The sequence below is a fragment of the Apium graveolens genome, chromosome 5 (genome assembly GCF_009905375.1).
Source record: "Apium graveolens cultivar Ventura chromosome 5, ASM990537v1, whole genome shotgun sequence".
Taxonomy (NCBI): domain Eukaryota; kingdom Viridiplantae; phylum Streptophyta; class Magnoliopsida; order Apiales; family Apiaceae; genus Apium; species Apium graveolens.
The window spans coordinates 316443052-316464431 of NC_133651.1; the positions used below are offsets into that span (position 1 = coordinate 316443052).

Below are 21380 nucleotides of genomic sequence, written 5' to 3' on the forward strand. Positions count from 1 at the left end.
ACATTTAAATCATAACTTACTTATTTTAAAATTTCTCAAACAGGGCCCAATGGGAGATTGAGGTATTACTTGATTATGGATAAGTCATGATGATTAGCATTGGATATATAGAGTATGATGGTTAACCGTAATTACTTATATCACATAATTCTATACATGTGAAATGAAGCTCAATAAATAAAGTTTTAACTTGGCGGATGAAAAATAAAGTTATCAACAGATGAAAGCTAAAATCAACTCAACACATGCAGCACAAATCGACTAAATGAATAAAACTTCTGCTAGCAGTTGACAATGACTTGACAGTGCATAAAAGGCAAATCTAACACAATGAATGGGTTGATATCATTCTAACTGTAACCACTGAGATTTTCGTAAATTATATTGTGTGAATAAATTATAAATTATGTGGATTATGTGCAATTATGTGAAATACAGGGAGAAGATTTAGGAATATATTGTTCCGGTTTGTTGAGTCAATATAAGACTTAAGATTCGAAATGTGGTTAATATCTGAGTTAATGTATTAGTCGGGTCGTCAGATGGGACGTGGCCCGTAAAGACCGAATAAAATGAAAAGTGGAATGAATATTATGGACAAGGAAAAGATTTATGTGGAATAGTTGGAAATGTGAGATAAACATAGTTTTATGTGTTACGTGATTAGTTGATTAAGAATATGTGGAGTTGAATTATTATTTGAATTATCGATTCGTTGGTAATTGCGAAAAGTACTTATAAATAAAATTTAAATGAGAAAGATTGTGAATATGAGATTTGGTTGAACGAGATGTATTGATATATGTTTTTTTGACTATTATATGTAATTTTAAACCCGTGGTTGGTATTTGTAGTCTTGTTCATACCTTATCCTGTATTGATCATGTTTCGAGACTTAGAGTTTATTATTATATTAATTATATTATTTAATATTTGTGCTGTGAATATTAAATCAGTATCCGGATTGGAGGGCGTCACACTAACCTTTTCTCTTCCCTACCATTTCGAATTAAAAAAATGTGAAAGCGTCGTTCTCTAGAAGAACGAAATATTGCGTTCCAATGTATGAAATGGAAAATGAGGGATGTAATTTCTCATTTTTTTTCATAAACTTGAACGAAACTTGCATACATTTAAGTTATTTCAAAGTGATGTTACAAGTAAATAATATCAGGAGAAATATAATATTACTTCTTATACCTGACATATTAAAATTATTTCAAGTGATATAAATAATATCGACGAAACTATAATATTACTTCTTAATACGTGACATAATATGTTGCGCTATCAAATAAGTTACAATATCGCGCAAAAATTACTAACACTTTCTCAAAATACTTAAGTAATTCGTTACAATCCTCTACAACGACAATATCAAACGTAAACTTTTCTTATAAAATTATATATTGTGCAACAGGAACATCATTATACATTATACGACCCGAAATCCGAAATTGTCATCATGTAATGACCCTAAAGTATTACTCATATAAAGAAACAAAAATGGAAATTTGATAATGACCAAAAGGAGGATGTATGTGTATGTTAATATGCCCTAGCAGAGATAAAGAGAGTATCTAGCCTCACCCACACTTACCCAATCAAATCCATTCTCTGTATTTTCCCTCTTCTCCTCACTCTCACACACTTCTTATCTATCCCTCTCCCCCATTCACAATCCATTCCATCTCCCAAACTCACACTTCTCAATAAAACATTCACTCCGTACCATTCATAATATACACACCCTTTCTTTTAAATGGCCACAAACACTCTCCAATCCCTTCACCACCACTCCACCTCCCGGCGCGTGGACTCACGCGCCACCCCCGCCACCTTCCCCACCACTCTTTTCCTCCAACCAAACAACCCCACCATCTCCATTTCCTCAAACTCACTCTCCACCACCCCATTCCCATCCTCCTCCGCCACCTCCGTTTCGGAAACCACGATGACTAAAATTTTTGAAACGCTTGAAACTCACCTCACCAACCAGGATTTCAGGCAAGCAGACGAGGAAACTCGCCGCCTCATCATCGAACTCTCCGGTGAAGCCGCGGTTAAACGCGGCTACGTGTTCTTCTCCGAGGTTCAGTTCATCCAAGACAGTGAGCTGAAAATGATTGACTTATTATGGAAACAACACAGCAACAACAAGTTCGGATACAGTATACAGAAAAAGATATGGAGAAAATGCAGAAGAGATTTCACGAAGTTCTTCATAAAAGTTGGCTGGATGAAGAAGCTAGATACAGAAGTTGTGCAGTATAATTACAAGGCATTTCCTAACGAGTTTATATGGGAAATATCAGAAAATTCAGATTCTCCACCAGAAGGTCATTTGCCATTGACTAATGCATTGAGAGGGACTCAGTTGTTGAACTGTATATTCAATCATCCTGCTTTTGATAATGGTGAAGATGATGATGATGAGAGTGATGAGGGTGGGGGGAGTGGTGGTGGTGTTTTTACTAAGCCTTTGAGTAATACTACAGGGTTTAAGACAGATTATAGCTTTTGATTGTGATGTATGTGTTGTTTTTTTGTAATGTACTAATGTTACTTTGTGTTGGGTGAGAATAAATATTTAATTTTAGTAAGTTTTAGTTTCGTTGTGTTTCGGGGATTTGTTTTGATTTTATGGTAATTAATGTTTATTGTTAGAAGTAGGGCGCCTGGTAAACGAGTTCGAGTTATGATATTTTTGGAAGTCGAACTCCTTGTTTAAGTTAAACGAGTTCGAATCTATTACCGAACTGATATGTTACTGTGTTCGGTGAGAATAAATATTTAATTTTAGTAAGTTTAGTTTCGGTGTGTTTTGGGGATTTGTTTTGATTTTATGGTAATTAATGTTTATTGTTAGAAGTAGGGTGCCTAGTAAACGAGTTCGAGTTTTGATATTTTTGGAAGTCGAACTGCTTGTTTAAGTTAAACGAGTTTGAATCAATTACCGAACTAATATGCTAATGTGTGTTTGGTGAGAATAAATATTTAATTTTAGTATAGTTTCTTGTGTTTCGTGGCTTTGTTTTGATTTTACGGTAAATGTTTATTGATAGGAGTAGGTCATCTAATAAATGAGTTCGAGTTATGATATTTTTGGAAGTCGAACTGCTTGTTTAAGTTAAACGAGTTCGAATCTACTACCGAACTGATATGTTAATGTGTGTTCGGTGAGAATAAATATTTAATTTTAGTAAGTTTAGTTTCTTGTGTTATATGGCTTTGTTTTGATTTTATGGTAAATGATTATTGTTAGAAGTAGGTCATCTAATAAACGAGTTCGAGTTTTGATATTTTTGGAAGTCGAACTGCTCGTTTAAGTTAACGAGTTCAAATCTGTTACCGTACTTAACTATTCAAGTTTACTTGAATTACATATTTACATCCCTTGGAGATGTTTATTGTTAGACGTAGGGCGCCCACAAAACCAGTTCGAGTTTGAGTTCTGATATTTTTGTAAGTCGAAGTGCGCGTTTGAGTTAAACGAGTTCAAATTTGTTACCGAATTAACTTGACGATTCAAGAATTAGAGCCCTAGTTAGAAATTTGTAGGACTACTCTATAAATTTATTAGATCTTTAAATGGTTAAAGAGATGGAGGAGATATTGCAGCCCTAGTTTACTTGACACATAATTAATTGTAGTCCAAACACATATATTCAATTCCAAATTTGAACTACATTTTGTGTCACAGCCATTTGAAACCGGACATGAATCATAATCTATGGCTATAGATGTACAATGTTAAGTAGTAGCTATCTAGCCAGCTGCAGATGAAACATTGTTCTTATCAAGTGCTGTAGCTTCCGGCTAAGTAAGCTAACGGTCCAACTATACCAGCATTGATGTATGTGGCTGGCTCAGAGTGGCTATAGTCCGTTCGATCATCTGGGAAGTTATCGTTCTTGTCTGGACCTCCAACCACTGCTCCGATTAGCTTGTTGGGGTTCGGATTTGATGTATAATAGAATCGCTGAAAGCCCTCATTGCAGCTGATGGATTGAGGATTAGTTTTTATCGAGGGCAAGGATGATCCTCTGTGGTGTATTCTTCTCGGATAATTTGTACCATAACCTACCATGTATGACATCTTCATCGGATTCTCTCCTAATATGTAATCCACCTATACTTGTTACAAAGATTTGTGTTTTATTCGCATAAGATACAACAGAAGTCCTCAGCATACACATGAAATGAGATTTAACTTGTATAATATTGTTACCTGCTTCTTTACAAGGATTCTGAGGTTTGTTGAAGTAACTAGTAAACTCCCACAGTTAAAGTTTTGTTTTGCTGCAGCCATGTACTTGGCGTAAACCGTGATCAGGGAGGTGATAGATGTTACATACTGAAGATTACTCGCACTTAATTTGTACATCAGTCCCCCTGCAGCAACAGTAACACGCGATTATAAGTAACTTGGGTAGGACATACTCTTTCAGTTAAAATTTTATCGTTTGATAATTATTTTTAGAACGTATCGTGTACCTGGTGTATACTGTGTACTTGAGTAAGGTGAGTCTGGGAGAATTTTACAGATGAAGTCCTCTGCTTTTTGTTTATAGGTTTCGAAAGCTCTGTCATTATCTACCAATGCCCTCTGTAGAACAACAGATTATGGACTATGTAAACTGTAAAGGTTGAGTAGTAAATTGACATATATTTGCACAAGAAAATTAGTAATGACTTGTTTTTCTAACCCTGGATAGAAGAACAAAAGCTCCTGCAAACTTGTTGTCCCAACTGAATATATCAGGCGCGTTACTTGCTCCAAGCGATTTTATGGAATTCAAGTAAGCAACATCATTTGTAGCTCTAAATAGCCAGGTAGCTCCCCACAACAGTTCATCCTGCACAGAAAAACTCTCGACTTATCAGATTAAGTAGAAAACAACTGAGAACTCGCTGATAACCTAGTCGCAAGACATTTAAAGTTAAATGTCTATGTAACAGACCTTTAAAATAAGTATGTAACGTACATTACACCGCAGTTGAAACGTATACCTGATATCCAGAGTAAGAGCAATAGAAAGGGCATACAGCGGAACCAAGTGAATCACTATAAGACCCCTTGTACTGAACTGCAAAGTTGAAAACATTCTTGGCTGTAATCAAGAGTAATCTTGAGTAAACCGGGTCTACTTTCCTGAAAACCATGGAAGCCGCGGCCAATGCAGCTGCTGTTTCTGCTGCAACATCTGATCCCGGGTTGCTAGACGACACAAAATAGACACTACGGACAGTATCCATATCTTCAGGCCTCTCCCAACACTTATGGTCTGCATTAGGATCTCCTACACCAACAAACAGCTTGCCTGGTTCAGCCCTGGCACATTTTAGAAGATAATCTGTTGCCCAACGTATCGCTTCCCTCACTTTCAGGCAATTGTCCCCCCCATTCTCTTGCCATGCTCAAGGGCATTCCATGATAACATTGTTGTGGTGTAAGCCATTGGAAGGTTGAATTTTACATTGTCCCCAGCATCGTAATACCCGCCTGTTAAATCCACCTGTCATTTGCAATTGATAGCAGGTTAGCATAGTTACAAATGTCATCAACTTTCTATTTGATCAGGTCTTGATAAAAATGGTCTACCCCTTTGTCATCCACAAACCAGAGGGGATTGATTTAGTGTTCTATGATGTGCATACTTTAAGTATATAACAATGATATGAGCCGTTTAGAGTACAAGATTTTAACTTAATCAATGAAAACGACAATATGATTTCAAGACAAAAATGTGCTAGAATCTCCTGATCCATACGTGAGAACGATATATTAAAAGAGGGGCGAAATCACATTATTCATTATTCATACGTTATAGGATCCCCATCGTTTAATCCTTTAGGTATTACTAGTAAATATTAGAAGGGTGCACCAATTTCTGATATTTCAACACAAACACCACAAATGATTCTCTGATATATGCCTCGACAAGCAATACGTGACTCTCACGAATGTTGATCAATGAACTTATCTTTGATCTCTCTTGAGTGTGTGTGGTTGGTGCGAGTGTGTGAGTGTTTACAATTAAAGTCTGGGTTGTCGAAACAATTATCATGCATGTCAGTTTTGTGGTTCTTGATTACAGACTAAAACATGATTTGCCAGAAGTACTAACCAATGGTGATGGGAATGAGTGAAATTTTTAAGGTCACTTCTGTTAAGTAACCGGTTCATCTAAAACCTTAAGATTCACCTCTTAGTTGGCGCTAACTTCAGTGGTACTACGTGTGTGTAGTGCGGTGATACAAATTTACTAAATTTTGAACTTAGAAGACAAAATAAGAAACCAAAGTACATACATGAGCTAGCTGACCATCAGAAAGCCCGGAACTGGCACGCCACAAGACTTGCTGGGAAGTTGGGAGGCGCCCGGACCTTTGTCCCTGAAAGAACAAAATGGATTTCGCAAGAGCATCCATGTAATTAGGCATCGCATGAACCCGGAAAATTGTGATCAAACAAACAAATAACAGCAACAAGAACTGGTTTGACAACTTCATTCTTACTACTTGAGAGTTAGGACAGGAGAAATAAAATGTAGTTTTGAGTAAGAATATTGGTGCTTATATAGACTCTCAAGCCCCCATGCCAATAGCCATAACCTATGTTACTCGAACTCTTCAACTTACCTTCGAGTATCCGTGTTGGGCACTCGACACTCGGACATGGACACTCGGACTTGGACACTTATTTTAGGCAAAAAACATGCATATTTTTCAAAAAGTTGCCTAGTCCGATACTTGGACATGTGTCCATGTCGGATACTTCTAACTGAGTCCGAGTGGCATAGGCCATAACACAAATAAAGGCTAATTTTCAGTCAAGATTCCTATATTTTATTTATGAGTATCATAAAGTAGAGAAGTTTTAGTAGTAAGTTAGGGTTTTAGCTATGTTTCTAAGTTTTGTATGCGGCTCCTTTGAGTGTATGAGTTATGAATATTATCTTCACAAATACTGCAAATGATACATTGGATTTATGCAGATTAGGTATCATGTTAAAGGCAGGAGCAATGTAATATTTGTTGAAGATGCAGACTAACTCTGATCATCCAAGTTTAATGAGCTTTTACCAGGGGAAACGTATGTTTAAGTGTTTATCTCTTATTGTCTCGGGTTTTGAATTCGATTCTCGCTAATCCCCGAAATTTATTAGAACAAATATTCAATTCAAATACTCAATCGTAAACCAGCCCAATGTTTATTCATAAACATCTTTCAAAAATCCAAATAGTTTATTTCGTCAAAAAATTACATTTATTTAGTAAGAAGATGTCATATAATTCAAAAATAAAAATTACATTTATTTAGTAAGAAGATGTCATATAATTCAAAAATCAGTAAAACTTCATTTCGTGCTCGCTTAAATTTTTAAATACTCATTTTTGACATCCGAATACACGACGTGATTTCTCACTTTCGAATATTCAACCCTATAACAAAATACATTAAGCCAACGAATAGAAATTAGTGATATCTCCGATAAGAAATATACAAATAATATGGACATGGGGAATAATATACTACAGCCGGTAGCTTTAGAAATAAACCATTCTTTCTTAGATCTCAGGTCATGTTTGACCCAAAATTTTTTTGGATAAAATTCCCTGAGAAGATCACGCATGAAATCAAGAATTGAATATGTGGACAATTGATTATTCATGTTGATTGTTTACAAAACCTATATTTCTAGGCTGTAATTTCGAGTCGAGTAAATTGAGCTCCAACTCTTTTAACAATACCTGATTTAACTCGAACTCATATAAGTGTCGAATTTTAACACAAATTTTAAATTGGTTAGTTAAACTAGTTGACCAAAATATATGTCGAACGCGACTAAATTTGACTTAAAACTTGATAAGCTAGCTTGAATCGGGATCGAACCCGAATCTATTTATTATTTTAATAAATATTTTTTTAATTATTTAAATATTTATTTTTTAGATATTTTTAATATTTTTAATTGCTGAGCTTACTAGCATACCCGGCTCGACCAGTTTAAACTCGACTTGTCTGAATTGTTTCGATTGCGAGTAAAGTAGATAATTAAACAAGTTGGATTTATTCATAGGTTTGAGTTCATGTGGTTTGAGTTCATTTAACTTAAACAAGGCGTTCAAATCGAATTGTTTAACTTCCCATGCCCTTACTTCAAATCATCATTCTTAGTTCAAATACGCATATTTATTATGCGTTTATACCATAAACATATTTTCAAATGCATCATAATTTTATTTTATTTTTAATTTTAAAAATGGTTTCTTTTATATTCCAATCTATATAAACGTAAATACAATATATATTTTGAAAAAACAAGCTATTAAAATGGTCACGTTTCTGAATTTTGATATTTTGGGTCATTTTTTTGTAAAATCTGATAAGAAAGGCCAACTGGACTCTCAATTACGCCCCTGCTTCTCTTTTCCATTTTGGGGCTAAATTACGGAGAGAGAGAGAGAGAGGAGAGAGAGAGGAGAGAGAGAGAGAGAGCGGGAGAGAGGAAGAGGAGAGAGATGCAATTAGGTATGACGATGAAAAGAGGAGTACTGGCGTATTCATTAGTGATATTATCATTATCAGTTATTATCGTAATTGGACAAGAATTGAGCTCCAATGAGTGTAAAAACCTAGGGTTTACAGGTCTTGCTCTCTGCTCCGACTGTAATTCTTTTGCTGATTTCGTCAAAGATCAAGGTTCATACTTACATACATTCATGTATCTATTCTTTTTCATTACTTTTCTTCTCAGTTGTTGACTTTCTTACACTTTATGACTTAATACTCCAACCCTCCAACACTTAATCAAGATTCATTGGTCTACTTAAATCTCGATATTTTCGGTTCCGAAGAGAAAGTGTTACTCGATATTTAATATACTTGTGTTTATTTTACACTGTGAAGCTTGATTTATTCGATGAAATTTGTTACTCGATAATTAATAAAATTGGTGTTCATTTACATTTTACATTTGATGACACTTGTTTATGCTGATCTACAATTTTACGACATTCCATTAAGGAACCGCTTTGACAGGCATTAGACATAAGACAGTAGGGCCACATCTTAACTAGCTTATGTTCGTTTGTTTATTGCATACAATTGAAATCTTTTGTAGAATTTGCCAACGGGATTTAACACTAATGTTGTGTTTTTGGTCGGGATGAATGAAATTGGAAGGAATGGAAAGAAATTTGAAGGGTATCATGGTTATTGATTTAAAATTTACATTCATTCCAGCTATTACATTCAGAACAACCTAAACTAGAACTCAAGCCCCATTATTTTAGAATGAATGCTGCATTTTCCATCTTACTATTTTCTTCACATATCTATTTGTTAAAAATTTGCGGTCCTAAAAACCTAAACTAGAACTCAAACCCTAATTTAGGAACAGATGCTCCATTCTCCATCATACCCATTTTTTTTCACAATTTTCATCATTAAATATTTGCAGTCGTTTTTTTTTTCTTTTAAATATTCCCTCCCACATCCATTGTTTTCCTTTAATTTTATTTATTACATTCCATAATGTGCCATTTCGCTTAACCAGACACAACATAAGATGGTAGAAGTACTATTGTTTTGTTTGGTTGGGGACTTGGAGGGCATGATATTTAGAGGGAATCAGAATGTAATTTGTACTATGGGTAAACATTCATAGTTTTCATTCATTCTTCCATTTTATTTCTAGTATTTTAAACTAAAGTTTAGACCTAAATGCTCCATTCTTCATCCTACTCATTTCCATTAGAAACTTCATCATTTGCACTTGCACATTTTTGTGTTTTTGTGTTATAAACGTAGTTTCTTTATTCCTTGATTTTGCTCACAATTTTATTATGTTACTTCCTCGTTTCATTCTCCCCGATCAAACACAACATAAATTTTGAAGTCCGGAATGAACCAGATGATACAACTTATGAAATAATCATAACATAATTATAAGTTTGTGACTATACCATCTTTGTTTAGCAAACGATTTGTGTATGCAGTTCTTTTCAGTCCCATTGAAGATTTTTACTGGTTGTGTAAAAAATATACAAGGAATGTAGCTCATGCTTGTATATAAAAGTCTTTTATTAACTGCAGAACTGGTATCTGATTGTAAGAAGTGCTGTACAGAAGACTCTGATGATTCCATGAGTAAGGTATTGATGCATATTCTTTTCGGACGATATTATGAATACCATATAATTGCTGTACTTCATATTTAGTTAATTGCACATGTTCCGTTTTTCTTTAGATATTTACTTATCCTTTGGAATGTTCCACTTCTATAGCAGTTTGTAGTGCTTGTTCTAAACTTTCTAAAAATAGCCTAGATAATGGAAAATGAAGATACCGTTAATCAATTGTATATTAAAACTTGGTGTTTGCATTAAGAGAATGTACAATTGTATGTGGTCTTGGGATTAATAGGTTAATAAGCGTTTTTTAGTATCCAGGATTACAAAAGATAAGATGATGCGGTTAAGGGGGAGGGAGTCTCTTTTATTTATTCTATTTTCGTCCCATTAGTTCATACAGTTTACTTAAAGCCATGTTTATAAAAAGTATAGGTTAGCGACATGAGGAATGGTTTTTTTCTAAAACAAGCACATACAAATATTATGAGCATGGAAAATTTTACTGAGACTAGTTAATTGACTTCCCTAACTTCCTGTAATTGCAAGATTCTATTTTGACATGTTGATGTCCTCTCTGATTTCTCATTTATTATGTGATATTATCATTGATCATGTTTAACCAAAGCTTGACCGTTAACCTTTGTTATTTGCATTCAGTTGACCCACCTTTATTGGGTTTAGTTTTTGATGTTCATTTAGAAGTCTGTTGTATATATTGCAGGTTATCTATTCAGGTGCAGTTCTAGAGGTCTGCATGAGGAAGCTGGTTTTCTATCCTGAAATTGTTGGTTTCATTGAAGAAGAAAAGGAAAAGTTCCCGACAGTGAAAGTTAATTATGCATACAATTCTCCACCAAAGTTGATGATGTTGGATGAAGATGGACAACACAAAGAGACCATAAGGTGAGCTTTATTAACTCATTATTTACAGTGCGGTGCTTGTAAGCTACTATGGGAAACCTTTGGAGTTGGATTTTCCGAAATTGTTTTTCTCATGATATTGTGAGTGGAAAATTAGAATCACAAGGTCAAAATTTTCAATGTAAATATCATTAACGGATCTAGGGATTGTTCTGTCTGCTGCGAAGATGAACTAGTGTAAAAACTGTAAATAAAAGGTGGCTCTGAGCAAATCCAAATTCATTACTAGATAGAACTGTGGTTAAGTTACATGCCTCTTGATTATTGGATGTGTCCTAAAACTTATAAGTTTCTAAATTTTATCTTGTTTGTGATAGTAATCTACATCAATTTACATACATAAAATTTCTCAAATACATATGGAATCATGTGGTCCACTTACATCCGATGGCGGACCTATGTTACCCAATTTTTTTAATGTTTCTCAAATGTCTATAAAACCCAGCTTCTGGTATTTCTATGTGCAGGGTGGACAACTGGAAACGAGAACATATCTTGCAGTTCCTTAGAGAGAAGGTCAAGCCCACGTCTGCTTCATAAGAGGACAAGTACCACTGTTGTTTCTTGAAATTAGTGAGACCTGTACCTTTACATACTCTCTTATTTTTTTTTAAATTTTATCATTCGAAACTAAAGAACATAAGTTACAATCTTCTGGACACTTCTTTATCTTCCCATGTCTGTAAATTTGTATTAAATTACCTCAATATTTCTTATGCTGTGTGCCCAAGCTAAAATTAAAGGAAATGAGAAGAATTATGCTTTTTTGGCTGAGACTCGTGTTTAAATAATTGCTCATACCTGGATGGGGAGGATTGAAGGAAAGGATTTAGCAGAAAAGATAAAATAAAAGGATTGAAGGAAAGGCTAAGCTTCTCTTGTAATAAAAATGCTGTCCTTGCTGGTTCATTTGTTAGTGGGTATACTATTTGTGTTCTCCAAAGTATAAAAGGTAAATGTATAGAATAAAATAAAATTGAACTTGATAGAAAGTTTCTCTTTTATGAGACTCAATCTTCAGAAGAAAGAAGACTATTGAGAACTAGTGATGTAAAGCAGATCACCCAGTGATTTATATTATAGCATGATTACTGTTTTGTACCGAAATCACAGGTTTCTGCTATAGAAATCACGTCATTGCAGTTCTCATGAGCACTAGGCTACGTCGATGTCGATAGATTTATAACACGATGCACAGTAGTTTTATAGGATAAAAGACACCATCTTTAGCATTATTATCACGAGACGACTAGTCGACTCGAAGGTACTCGGTGTCGAGTTTCCTCGACTTGGCGCTATAATAACCATAGTTATGAAGTATCATCACCGGTCAATCAATGAAAATATACAGAAGGAGATGAGATGAACATTGATATTGAGATGATTGACTTTACTTGATTTTCATCAACAACACTAGGCTTTATTTGTTTGATATCTGGTATATGACTGATATTTTGAACAAATCATCATTTGGATGATTGCAGCTAACAAATACATAGACAATGATATCTGCTGAACAAGTGAACATGATTCTCAAATTTACATTTTGTCCTCATATTAGTTGTCACTGCTTTCTTTAATAGTATTCTCTGCTCTGGTCAATAACAATTTGGTTTGGTTATCATATGCTAGTATTAGTATTGCAGAGTGCAAGATTATTAAATAAGCGAACTCAGCTCGGTTTGTTTTCTTAAATGAGCCGGTCTTGAATATGACAATGAGCTCGTATAAATAAACGAGCTGAGTCAAACTTTTTGTCATGTTCGGCTCTGACTCGGCTCGTTTAGTTGTCACTGCTTTCTTTAGTAGTATTCTCTAGTCAATAACAATTTGGTTATCATATGCTAGTATTAGTATTGCAGAGTACAAGATTATTAAAATAGACCGTCCTCCTACAAAATATTATTTTCAACTTTTTACTATTAAAATTTATTACGCGATTTTTTTTTATTTTGGAGGATAGAGACAACTAAGCTATTGTTATTTTACTTCTTTTTCTGAGAAAAACAACGTGTGATGCAATCAATGGTTACATATTTCGGAAATCGGAACTATTCGGTTGAGGTACCGATTTATGATTTATCTGACGATTTTTAAAAAATCGGATAATTTATTAATGATTTATCAAAAATTTGGTCAAATCTGACGATTTTTTGATGATTTTTGAAAAATTGACCGATTTCTATGCAATACATTGGTGGTTCCATTATCTTATGATATTATAATGGAGATCAAACTCCAGGACAAAGAGGGCATCAAACTTGAGCATGAACAAAAAGATTCCAAGATTTTGATGCTCTTATTTTTTATTACTCCGCTGGTTTCATTTCACGTGAATTATTCTTTTTTTAGGACGTCTTATATTTAATAATTATTCTTTATAGTATTCATTTAAGATTCTTACAAATATATGTTCATGTATTATACTTGTTTGTCCTCTTTTAAGAATACTGTATTATATGAAAAAATATATGCTAAATATATCAAATTGGTATCCAAAATAGATCTCAAATGTTACGTGTCGTATGCTAATTGGCTACAAATTATTTAATTAAAGTGGACTTCTCTGCATTTACTCTATATTTACTGATTCACATAAATTTCAAAAATAATATCATCCCAAATTGTTAAGTCAGCAATGTGACGTTAGTTACTATATTATGAAAAAGAAGGAAAAAAAGAAAAAGTCTATATAAGTATACCAGTTAGACGAGCAACAATTTGCGCCGCAATAACTTGTTGAATAACAAATCCTATCATATGAAAATATATTTTGCCGAAATTTCAATTATAACATTCTTATTCATGATCTCCCCTGCTCTACTAACAAACTCGAGGACAATTTTTTTCAAACGTATGAAAAGCAAAGTGTACGAACACTTGCTGATTATTTATTTTCTGGTGGTAATTTTTTTTAATATACACATTAATTTCTAAAAAATACATGTAATATTGTACTTTAAATGAGTTTGAGGTTGTACCCTTCACTGTAATAAAACAGTTTGTAGTAATCATTTTCTTTTAATAATTTTTTTTTCCATTTGAATTGGCTAATCGCGAAAAAGTAGTGTTTTTATTCTCATTCTTAATTTTACTAGCTTTAATCCCGTACATGCACGGGTTCATTAATATTCAATTAATTTTAAAATTTTATTTATTTAATTATTAAATAGCTTTAATATATTTATATAAATATATAATAATTAAAATTTTTTAATGAAAAAAATTAAAGAATTAGGATGAAGCTTTGATCCTAATTTAGTAGGATAAATTTTGGTAGTAGAAGTGATTATATCTAGTAGTTTAGCAACTTAGTAGTTTAAAATGTACATAAAACTATTTATTTTTATTTTTAATAATAAAAAATAGGGGATAACTGTTGAACCAAAATATAACTCATTCCGGTTATTATATTATATAATATAGATAAAAAAAAGTGATTCAAAATCTCCATTTTGAAAAATGGAACCAAACTGCTACCAACATAATACAAATTTGAAATTTCAGCTACTAAACTGTTACGGGATTTAAAGTTCGGTTACCAATTTGCACTTTATTTCTAACTCTTCGCCTCCGGCATTTGTTTTTTATCAGGACCCGTAGTCGCTATATTTCGGATGCGGAGACCCCACAACCTCATTTAATAGTCTGCGAATCACGTGAACCAAGATAAACCGCACTTAAGCGACAAACTCTGGTTCACTAAACATAATTATAAATTATTCTCCGATGAGATTCGAACTTGCGACCAAAAGCTTTTTAACCAACTAATTTATTTTGAATAATTAGGCTTATAAACTAACAAAGATTCCTTTATAGCAGGTAGTGAACGAGCTTCTATTTATTTATAGGTGAAAAGCTGAAACGCAGATTGTTCATACTTGCAAACATTTACTCCATCTCTCTATATCGAAACAAATTCGAAACAACTGAACTAATGGCTCTGAAAAATGTTCTACACATGAATGCTGGTGCTGGGGATTCTAGTTATGCTAAGAACTCAAGCTTTCAGAAAGCTTCGTTACTGAGGTCCAGTAAAGTTCTGGAGAACTCTGTCAATGATTTCGCGATCAACGGATTTCCACAGTGCTTCGCGTTAGCTGACTTGGGTTGCTCTTCCGGTCCCAATTGCCTATTGGCTGTTACCACTATAGTCGACAATGTTCGTGCAGTGTGCCAGCAAAAAGGTCTTTCTATACCTGAATTCCAAGTGTTTCTGAATGATCTTCCAGATAACGATTTCAACACGATATTCAAAATTGTAAATCAATCCTCTTCGAGTCTTGCAAATGGAAAAGAACACGCACTGGGGGGTAATTGTTTTATATCCGGAGTCCCGGGGTCTTTCTATTCAAGGCTCTTTCCTAGCAGAAGCCTTCACTTTGTTCATTCGTCTAATAGTGTTCATTGGCTTTCTCAGGTTACATTATCTAGACTTGAGACTTATTTTTTTTTTTTTTTAAATTTACATGTTTGTTTTGGATACCGCGGTGTTACAGATAAGGCTGCCTGAAAACAGACTGACAAAAAAACATTGCAGGTCCCTGAGAAACTAGAGAAAAACGGAGGAAATGTCTATATGGCCAAAGCAAGTCCACGCGGTATCTGTGAGGCGTACTTTGATCAATATACAAGAGATTTCTCAACATTTCTACGAATCCGATCTCTTGAAATAGCCCCAAAAGGTTGCATGGTTTTGACGTTCCAGGGAAGGAGCAGTGCAGATCCCAGCAACAGCGGTTGTTGCATTTTATACGAGATCCTAGCTAAGTCACTTCAAAGCATGTCAACAGAGGTACCTATGACTCTTTTTTCTAATGTACGTTTCAATATGAAATTCTCGGTATCTCATAGTTTTGATAATTTTTATCTGCAATTTATTGTTTTAGGGATTAATCAGGGAAGCAGATATCGATTCATTCAACGTTCCATTCTATAACCCTACCACCGATGAAGTGAAGGCTATAATCGATACTGAGGGTTCCTTTGAAATTCAAGAACTGCAAACTTCCAGGAATGACATTGAGGTACAATTCACCAGAAATGAAAACTTCTGCAGAATTGTGGCCAAACAAATTCGGGTCATAAATGAACCTATGCTTGCTGCTCATTTTGGAGATATGTTCATGGACAAACTTTTCGACAAGTATGCAGAGAAGTTGGCTGAGCATCTCTCTGAAGATAAAATCGAGAACTTTGATATAATGATTTCCTTGACAAAAAAAAGTGACTAGTGTTTAATTTTATTGAAAATAGACATGTAATTTGAAACGGAAGGAGTACAATCTTATAATCTATTTATTTTCTTGTGAAAATGTAGTCCATCGAGTATGAAGTTTAGGATGAATCTTTGCGAATTCTGATGGCTTCTTTCCTTCAAGTATGTGTTAGAATATGCCTTGAATCGGTAATTGCCCAAACACTGGGATTTCGGGGGTCTCGCTGCAATCTGCATCCTCAATAAAACTTTTCTCTTCTGCCTATTTGTGCAATCTGTTTCCGCCACTACTAGACTACAACTCCCCAGTCCCCAGCCTGCAGCTACTAATTCCTTCAAGCAACACTCTCTCATGGTCTCGAACAACACACCCAAAACTGAACGTCCCATTTTCGAGCAATGCTGCATCCACATTAACCTTGATCGATTGCAACGTTGGTTTAACCCAGTGCTCACTCCCATATTCAGGCTTCAGCCAAGCCATTGATAAGTTGAATTTTTTTATCTTGAGCACTCGCCCACTGATCAAGAGAACTATGTGCATGAATCACTAGTGCTGAAACACATATACCAACTGATTACGTGCTTTTTAAATCGCACAACAGCTCTGTTTTTGGCCAGTGATGAGGTCAAGTATATGAGCGGCCAAATTTTTTTTATTGATGGAGCATTTGGGATCGTTAATTCAGCTTTTAAGATATTTCAGTATCCTGCAGATTAGTCTTAGTTACAACTTTTTGGGTCGCATATAAATTGCTTTGAAGCCAGAAGGAATGTTAAGTACCCGTCGCTCTACAACCTTAATGTGTTATAAAAAAGTCCTGATCCGATTGTAAACATGGTTATCACGGCAGTCGAGTCTTGACACCCGGATATCTCCGAGAAGACTAGTCGACAGGTCGACCGACTAGTCATAAAAAGTCGACAAAGTGTTCACTATATGTGTACTTGCTAGATTTAATATATAGTTTAACTAAACACATCAGTTTCCTAGTTTAAATCAAAAGTACCGGACAACAAGTTCAAAATAAGCATAGGTACTACATATAACATCAATATTCCAAATATCAAACTTATCCAAGCAAATAAAAGCATAAATATGATGAAAATCAAGTAAGGTCATCTATCTTAATATAATTATCATCTCAATCTTTTTCTTGTGTACCGTCAATTGATTCATGGTACACCACAATTTTGGCTATGAAAGTCCCATGTCGGATTTCAAGACTCTCGGGTTACCTTCTCATTGGCTAGTCGATGATAAGTCGGGTTTCATGACTATTGACACCCATCCGAGTACCTTCGTGTCGACTAGTCGTCGTCGTCTTTACGACAACAATAATTGTAACCGAACCGAGGTTTTTTAAATCGAAACCGAACCAATGATTTCAGTTGCGATTTCGGTTTTCGGTTGCGGTATTAAATTTTAAAAATCGAGTACATGCGGTTGCGGTTTCGGTTTAAACGCATCAGTTTCCTAGTTTGAATCAAAAGTACTAGAAAACAAGTTCAAAATAAGCATATGTACTACATATAACATCAATATTCCAAATATCAAACGTATCCAAGCAAATAAAAGCATAAATATGATGAAAATCAAGTAAGGTTCAGTTACTAATTTGAGTTTTAACGAATTTCACTCGGCTAATTTGTGAGGCAACCGGGGCAAATATGAAAGGTTCAGTTAGATGTTAGAGGGCAACATTTTCATCTATTGACATTTGGAAGCAGGCAAAGAGGATGTCAGGAACTACACTGGCATTGAAGATCGTCCAAACAACAATCGCGGCAACGATACAATGTTTAGAATGGAATGTAGCAGGGAATGAAGCATATAAAAGTATTAATGTAAGGCCATAACACTTAGCAGGGCTCACCCCTTAATTTGTGTTCCAGTGCTGTAAAAGTATAATTCATCCTGATCCTTTTTTCCATATACGGGTTGTCATCGATTTTTAAACTAATCTATCTACTAAAAACCAAGCGCAAGTATTATAACTACTATGACAGAAGTTTCTTTAATGTATTAAGGATTAGAAAGCCCGTCTATGGTTGAACTTAACGCGTGTACATCAGCAATAAAAATACATTGGCTAGCTGAATGTTTCAGCAGCTTAACAGAATAAAAATGCATAGCTAGCTGAAACCTTTAGCCTTGTCAATTTTAAATATACCACTAAATAGACGGAAATGGATTGATTCTAGCAACCGGAACACAAATCAGAGGGTGAACCTTGCTAACTGATAAGCCATTACCTTCTTCCATGTTCACAGTAGTATTACTATTACACGGTTCATCCCCTACTACATTCCATTCAAAGCATTGTATCATTGCTGCTATGGTTGTTTGGACGACCTTCAATGCCAGTGTAGATCCTGGACATACTCTTCGCCCGGTTCCAAAAGGCAGTAGCTGAAAATGCTGTCCTCGAACATCTACCTGACCTTTCCCAGTCCATTCATTTTCACTACCAGTCATAATAAACCTTTCTGGATTAAATTCAAGTGCATTTTCCCAGTAGTTTGGGTCTCGGCCAAGAGCCCACACATTGACGAATATTTTAGTCTCTGCTGGTATGTAATAGTTCCCAATGGTGCAACCTTCTTTTGCTTTTTTTGGTAATAGTGGATTGGGGGGATGAAGTCTGAGAGCTTCCTTTACGATAGCTTGAAGGTAAGGGAGATTCATAATATCAGACTCTTCGACTAATCTGCTCTTTCCAACAACAGTATCTATCTCCAGTCTAGCTGTCTCCATAATGATTGGATGGTTGATTAGCTCAGCAAGTGCCCATTCAATCAAAGTAGCTGATGTTTCTGTTCCAGCAGCAAACAGATCCTGCATTTTATACCAGGATAACAAAATGACTAATGTTAATCAGTAGTAGTTGGGACTTGGGACAAGTTAAAGTTTACCAGTACAAGAGCCTTTATTTGATCCATGTTCAATTTGAACTCCACGCTGTCATCTTCGGACATATCAAGTAAGATATCAAGAAAGTCCTTCTGTGGATGGCTTCCATCGTCGTTCTCCTGTCTCTTCCTTCTAATTTGACAGTGCTCTTCTATAATCCTCTCAATCAGTTTGTCGTACTTACCACGAGCATTCACTGCCCTCTTCTTTATTCCCTGCAAATCCAAATTCTTGCAAAACCATATACAGTCAGAAAGATTGAACGCCCCTAAAAGATCAGAGGTCTCTTTAATGATATTCCTAATTTCTCCCGCGTCATCATCTTTCTCTGAACACCTCTTCCTCATAACCATGGTCGAAATTACATTGTTAGTAAGCTTTGACAGCACACTTCCAACATCAACTGCCTCGACAGCTCGGGCCTTTTGTAACAAAAAACTCACCATACTCTCAATCTCGTAACGTCTAACTTTGTAATGATGATCTAGAGCTTGACCACCTAGTAGCTCGGAGGCTATTAGTTTCTTTCCAAATTTCCAGTACGGTCCATATTGAGCAAATATAAAATCTTGGTTATGGTAGGTTATGTACTCTGAGGCCACTGTTTCATCCCTCTCTGACAATGTTGCTTCGTGTGTTTTGAGAAACTCTTTGGCCATTTCCGGGGAAGAGACCACGACACTAAAGTATGAGCCAAGAAAGATGTGCATCAAAGGTCCATAACGTTGCGAAAGCTTGTGAAGAGCCTGATGTGGTATAGGAGCCAGGAGGTGAAGATGGCCTATGATTGGAACCCTAAATGGTCCAGGTGGAAGGCTGGACCTGGCTCGAGGTTTTCGAGATTTTAGCAATGCTCTGAGAATTAAAACAGCAGGGATGATCCAAATGAAGAACGTTACTGCAGAGTCTCGAAAATGTGCCATTTTAATTGGACAGAAGATGAACTGATGTAAATGTTGTTAGCATTCAAAGTGCCACTTTATATATACACCATAAAATAAAGACTTAATGACCTTTTCAGTCTCAAAATTGGCTTAATGACCTTTACAGTCTCAAAATTTGCATCAGTGCACTCATAAAACCCTGAAGTTTAAAAACATACCTTTTCAGTCCTCAGATATCCAAAATGTGTTTTTTTATCTTTGGACCGGGAAAAAAACCCGGGTAAAAACCGGCCGATTTAAGGGTAAAAGGTTACGTTTTCAGTACTGAGGGGCGAAAATATACGGTAATAAATTACGGGCTGATGAGTATATTGGTGCAAAGTTTGACGTTTAAAAGGTCATTAAGTCTAAATAAAAGTATTCCTGGTGAATTATTTTTATTTTCTTTTTGTCTTTGTTAGGTAGAAATTGACTTATCGATGAAAACCGATCCATTTAAATCCGAACCAAAATTGCTTATTGAAAAAACCAAAACCCAACGGACCTTTAGATAATTATAACTTGTCACCATGTAAGCATTTCGATCTACCTAGTGTTTGTTTGTTAGTTTTGATATGTTTTAGTCTGATAAGTTTTGTGGTTTCATATGGATCATGGTTAGGGTAGCTTTTAAAGATGATTATGGTAGTTCTGTTTGTTTGTTATGTGATTAATTTTAGTTTATTTCTTGTACTTAAAATTTCATGGTAATCTATGTATTTGTCTTATTTCAGAAAGACAAATAGACTTTACCAATGTGATTTTAAACTTATCTATGTATTTGTTTAACTCTAATAGTTATATTTATTAGTTGACAAATTGTAAAAAGTCGACAAAATATACTTGTACTTATCAGATTTAATATATAATTTAACTAAACACGCCAATTTCATAATAAATCAAAAGTATGTTTTTTATAATCTTGAATCAAAAGTACTGGAGGAACAAGTTCAAAATTTCTTCAAAATAAGCACGAGTACTACATATAACATCAACATTCCACATATCACATATATGCAAGCAAATAAAAGCATAAATATGATGAATATTAAGTAAGGCCATAAATTTTAATATCATTTATCTTCTTCATCTTTTTATTATTGTGTACAGTCATTTGGTTTATTATACAACACAATTATGGTTAGGTAGGTAGCAAGTCGGGTTTCAAGACTATCGGGTGACTTTCTCGTTAACTAGTCGCTGAAAAATCGAGTTTCATGACTCTCGGCATCCACCCGGGGATATTTGTGTTGACTATCTG

At 34.9% G+C, this 21380-nt stretch overlaps 5 protein-coding genes across 5 annotated transcripts; 3 read left to right on the forward strand and 2 right to left on the reverse strand.

Annotated features, from left to right (window-relative positions):
* The first annotated feature begins 1601 nt into the window (after window positions 1-1601).
* On the forward strand, window positions 1602-2603 carry LOC141659554 (tetrapyrrole-binding protein, chloroplastic). The gene has a single exon (XM_074466475.1). It carries the CDS (start codon window positions 1763-1765, stop codon window positions 2522-2524), a length of 762 nt encoding a protein of 253 aa, XP_074322576.1. The 5' UTR covers window positions 1602-1762; the 3' UTR covers window positions 2525-2603.
* A 1104-nt stretch (window positions 2604-3707) lies between these two features.
* Window positions 3708-5477, reverse strand: LOC141659555 (endoglucanase 9-like). The gene is given in 6 exon segments (XM_074466476.1): window positions 3708-4132; window positions 4232-4395; window positions 4498-4609; window positions 4710-4859; window positions 5014-5388; window positions 5391-5477. Coding segments are annotated over 6 exon segments (1206 nt in total). The 5' UTR covers window positions 5463-5477; the 3' UTR covers window positions 3708-3799.
* A 2928-nt stretch (window positions 5478-8405) lies between these two features.
* On the forward strand, window positions 8406-11838 carry LOC141659556 (uncharacterized). The gene is made up of 4 exons (XM_074466477.1): window positions 8406-8710; window positions 10106-10164; window positions 10865-11046; window positions 11532-11838. Exons 1-4 carry the CDS (start codon window positions 8530-8532, stop codon window positions 11602-11604), a joined length of 495 nt encoding a protein of 164 aa, XP_074322578.1. The 5' UTR covers window positions 8406-8529; the 3' UTR covers window positions 11605-11838.
* Window positions 11839-14965: 3127 nt separating this feature from the next.
* On the forward strand, window positions 14966-16298 carry LOC141661324 (benzoate carboxyl methyltransferase-like). Its single transcript, XM_074468308.1, has 3 exons — window positions 14966-15484; window positions 15605-15859; window positions 15954-16298. Exons 1-3 carry the CDS (start codon window positions 15002-15004, stop codon window positions 16296-16298), a joined length of 1083 nt encoding a protein of 360 aa, XP_074324409.1. The 5' UTR covers window positions 14966-15001.
* Window positions 16299-18445: 2147 nt separating this feature from the next.
* LOC141723434 (cytochrome P450 93A3-like) lies at window positions 18446-20119 on the reverse strand. The gene is made up of 2 exons (XM_074525234.1): window positions 19199-20119; window positions 18446-19121 (listed from the first exon to the last, which is right to left on the reverse strand). Exons 1-2 carry the CDS (start codon window positions 20117-20119, stop codon window positions 18459-18461), a joined length of 1584 nt encoding a protein of 527 aa, XP_074381335.1. The 3' UTR covers window positions 18446-18458.
* Window positions 20120-21380: the final 1261 nt, after the last annotated feature.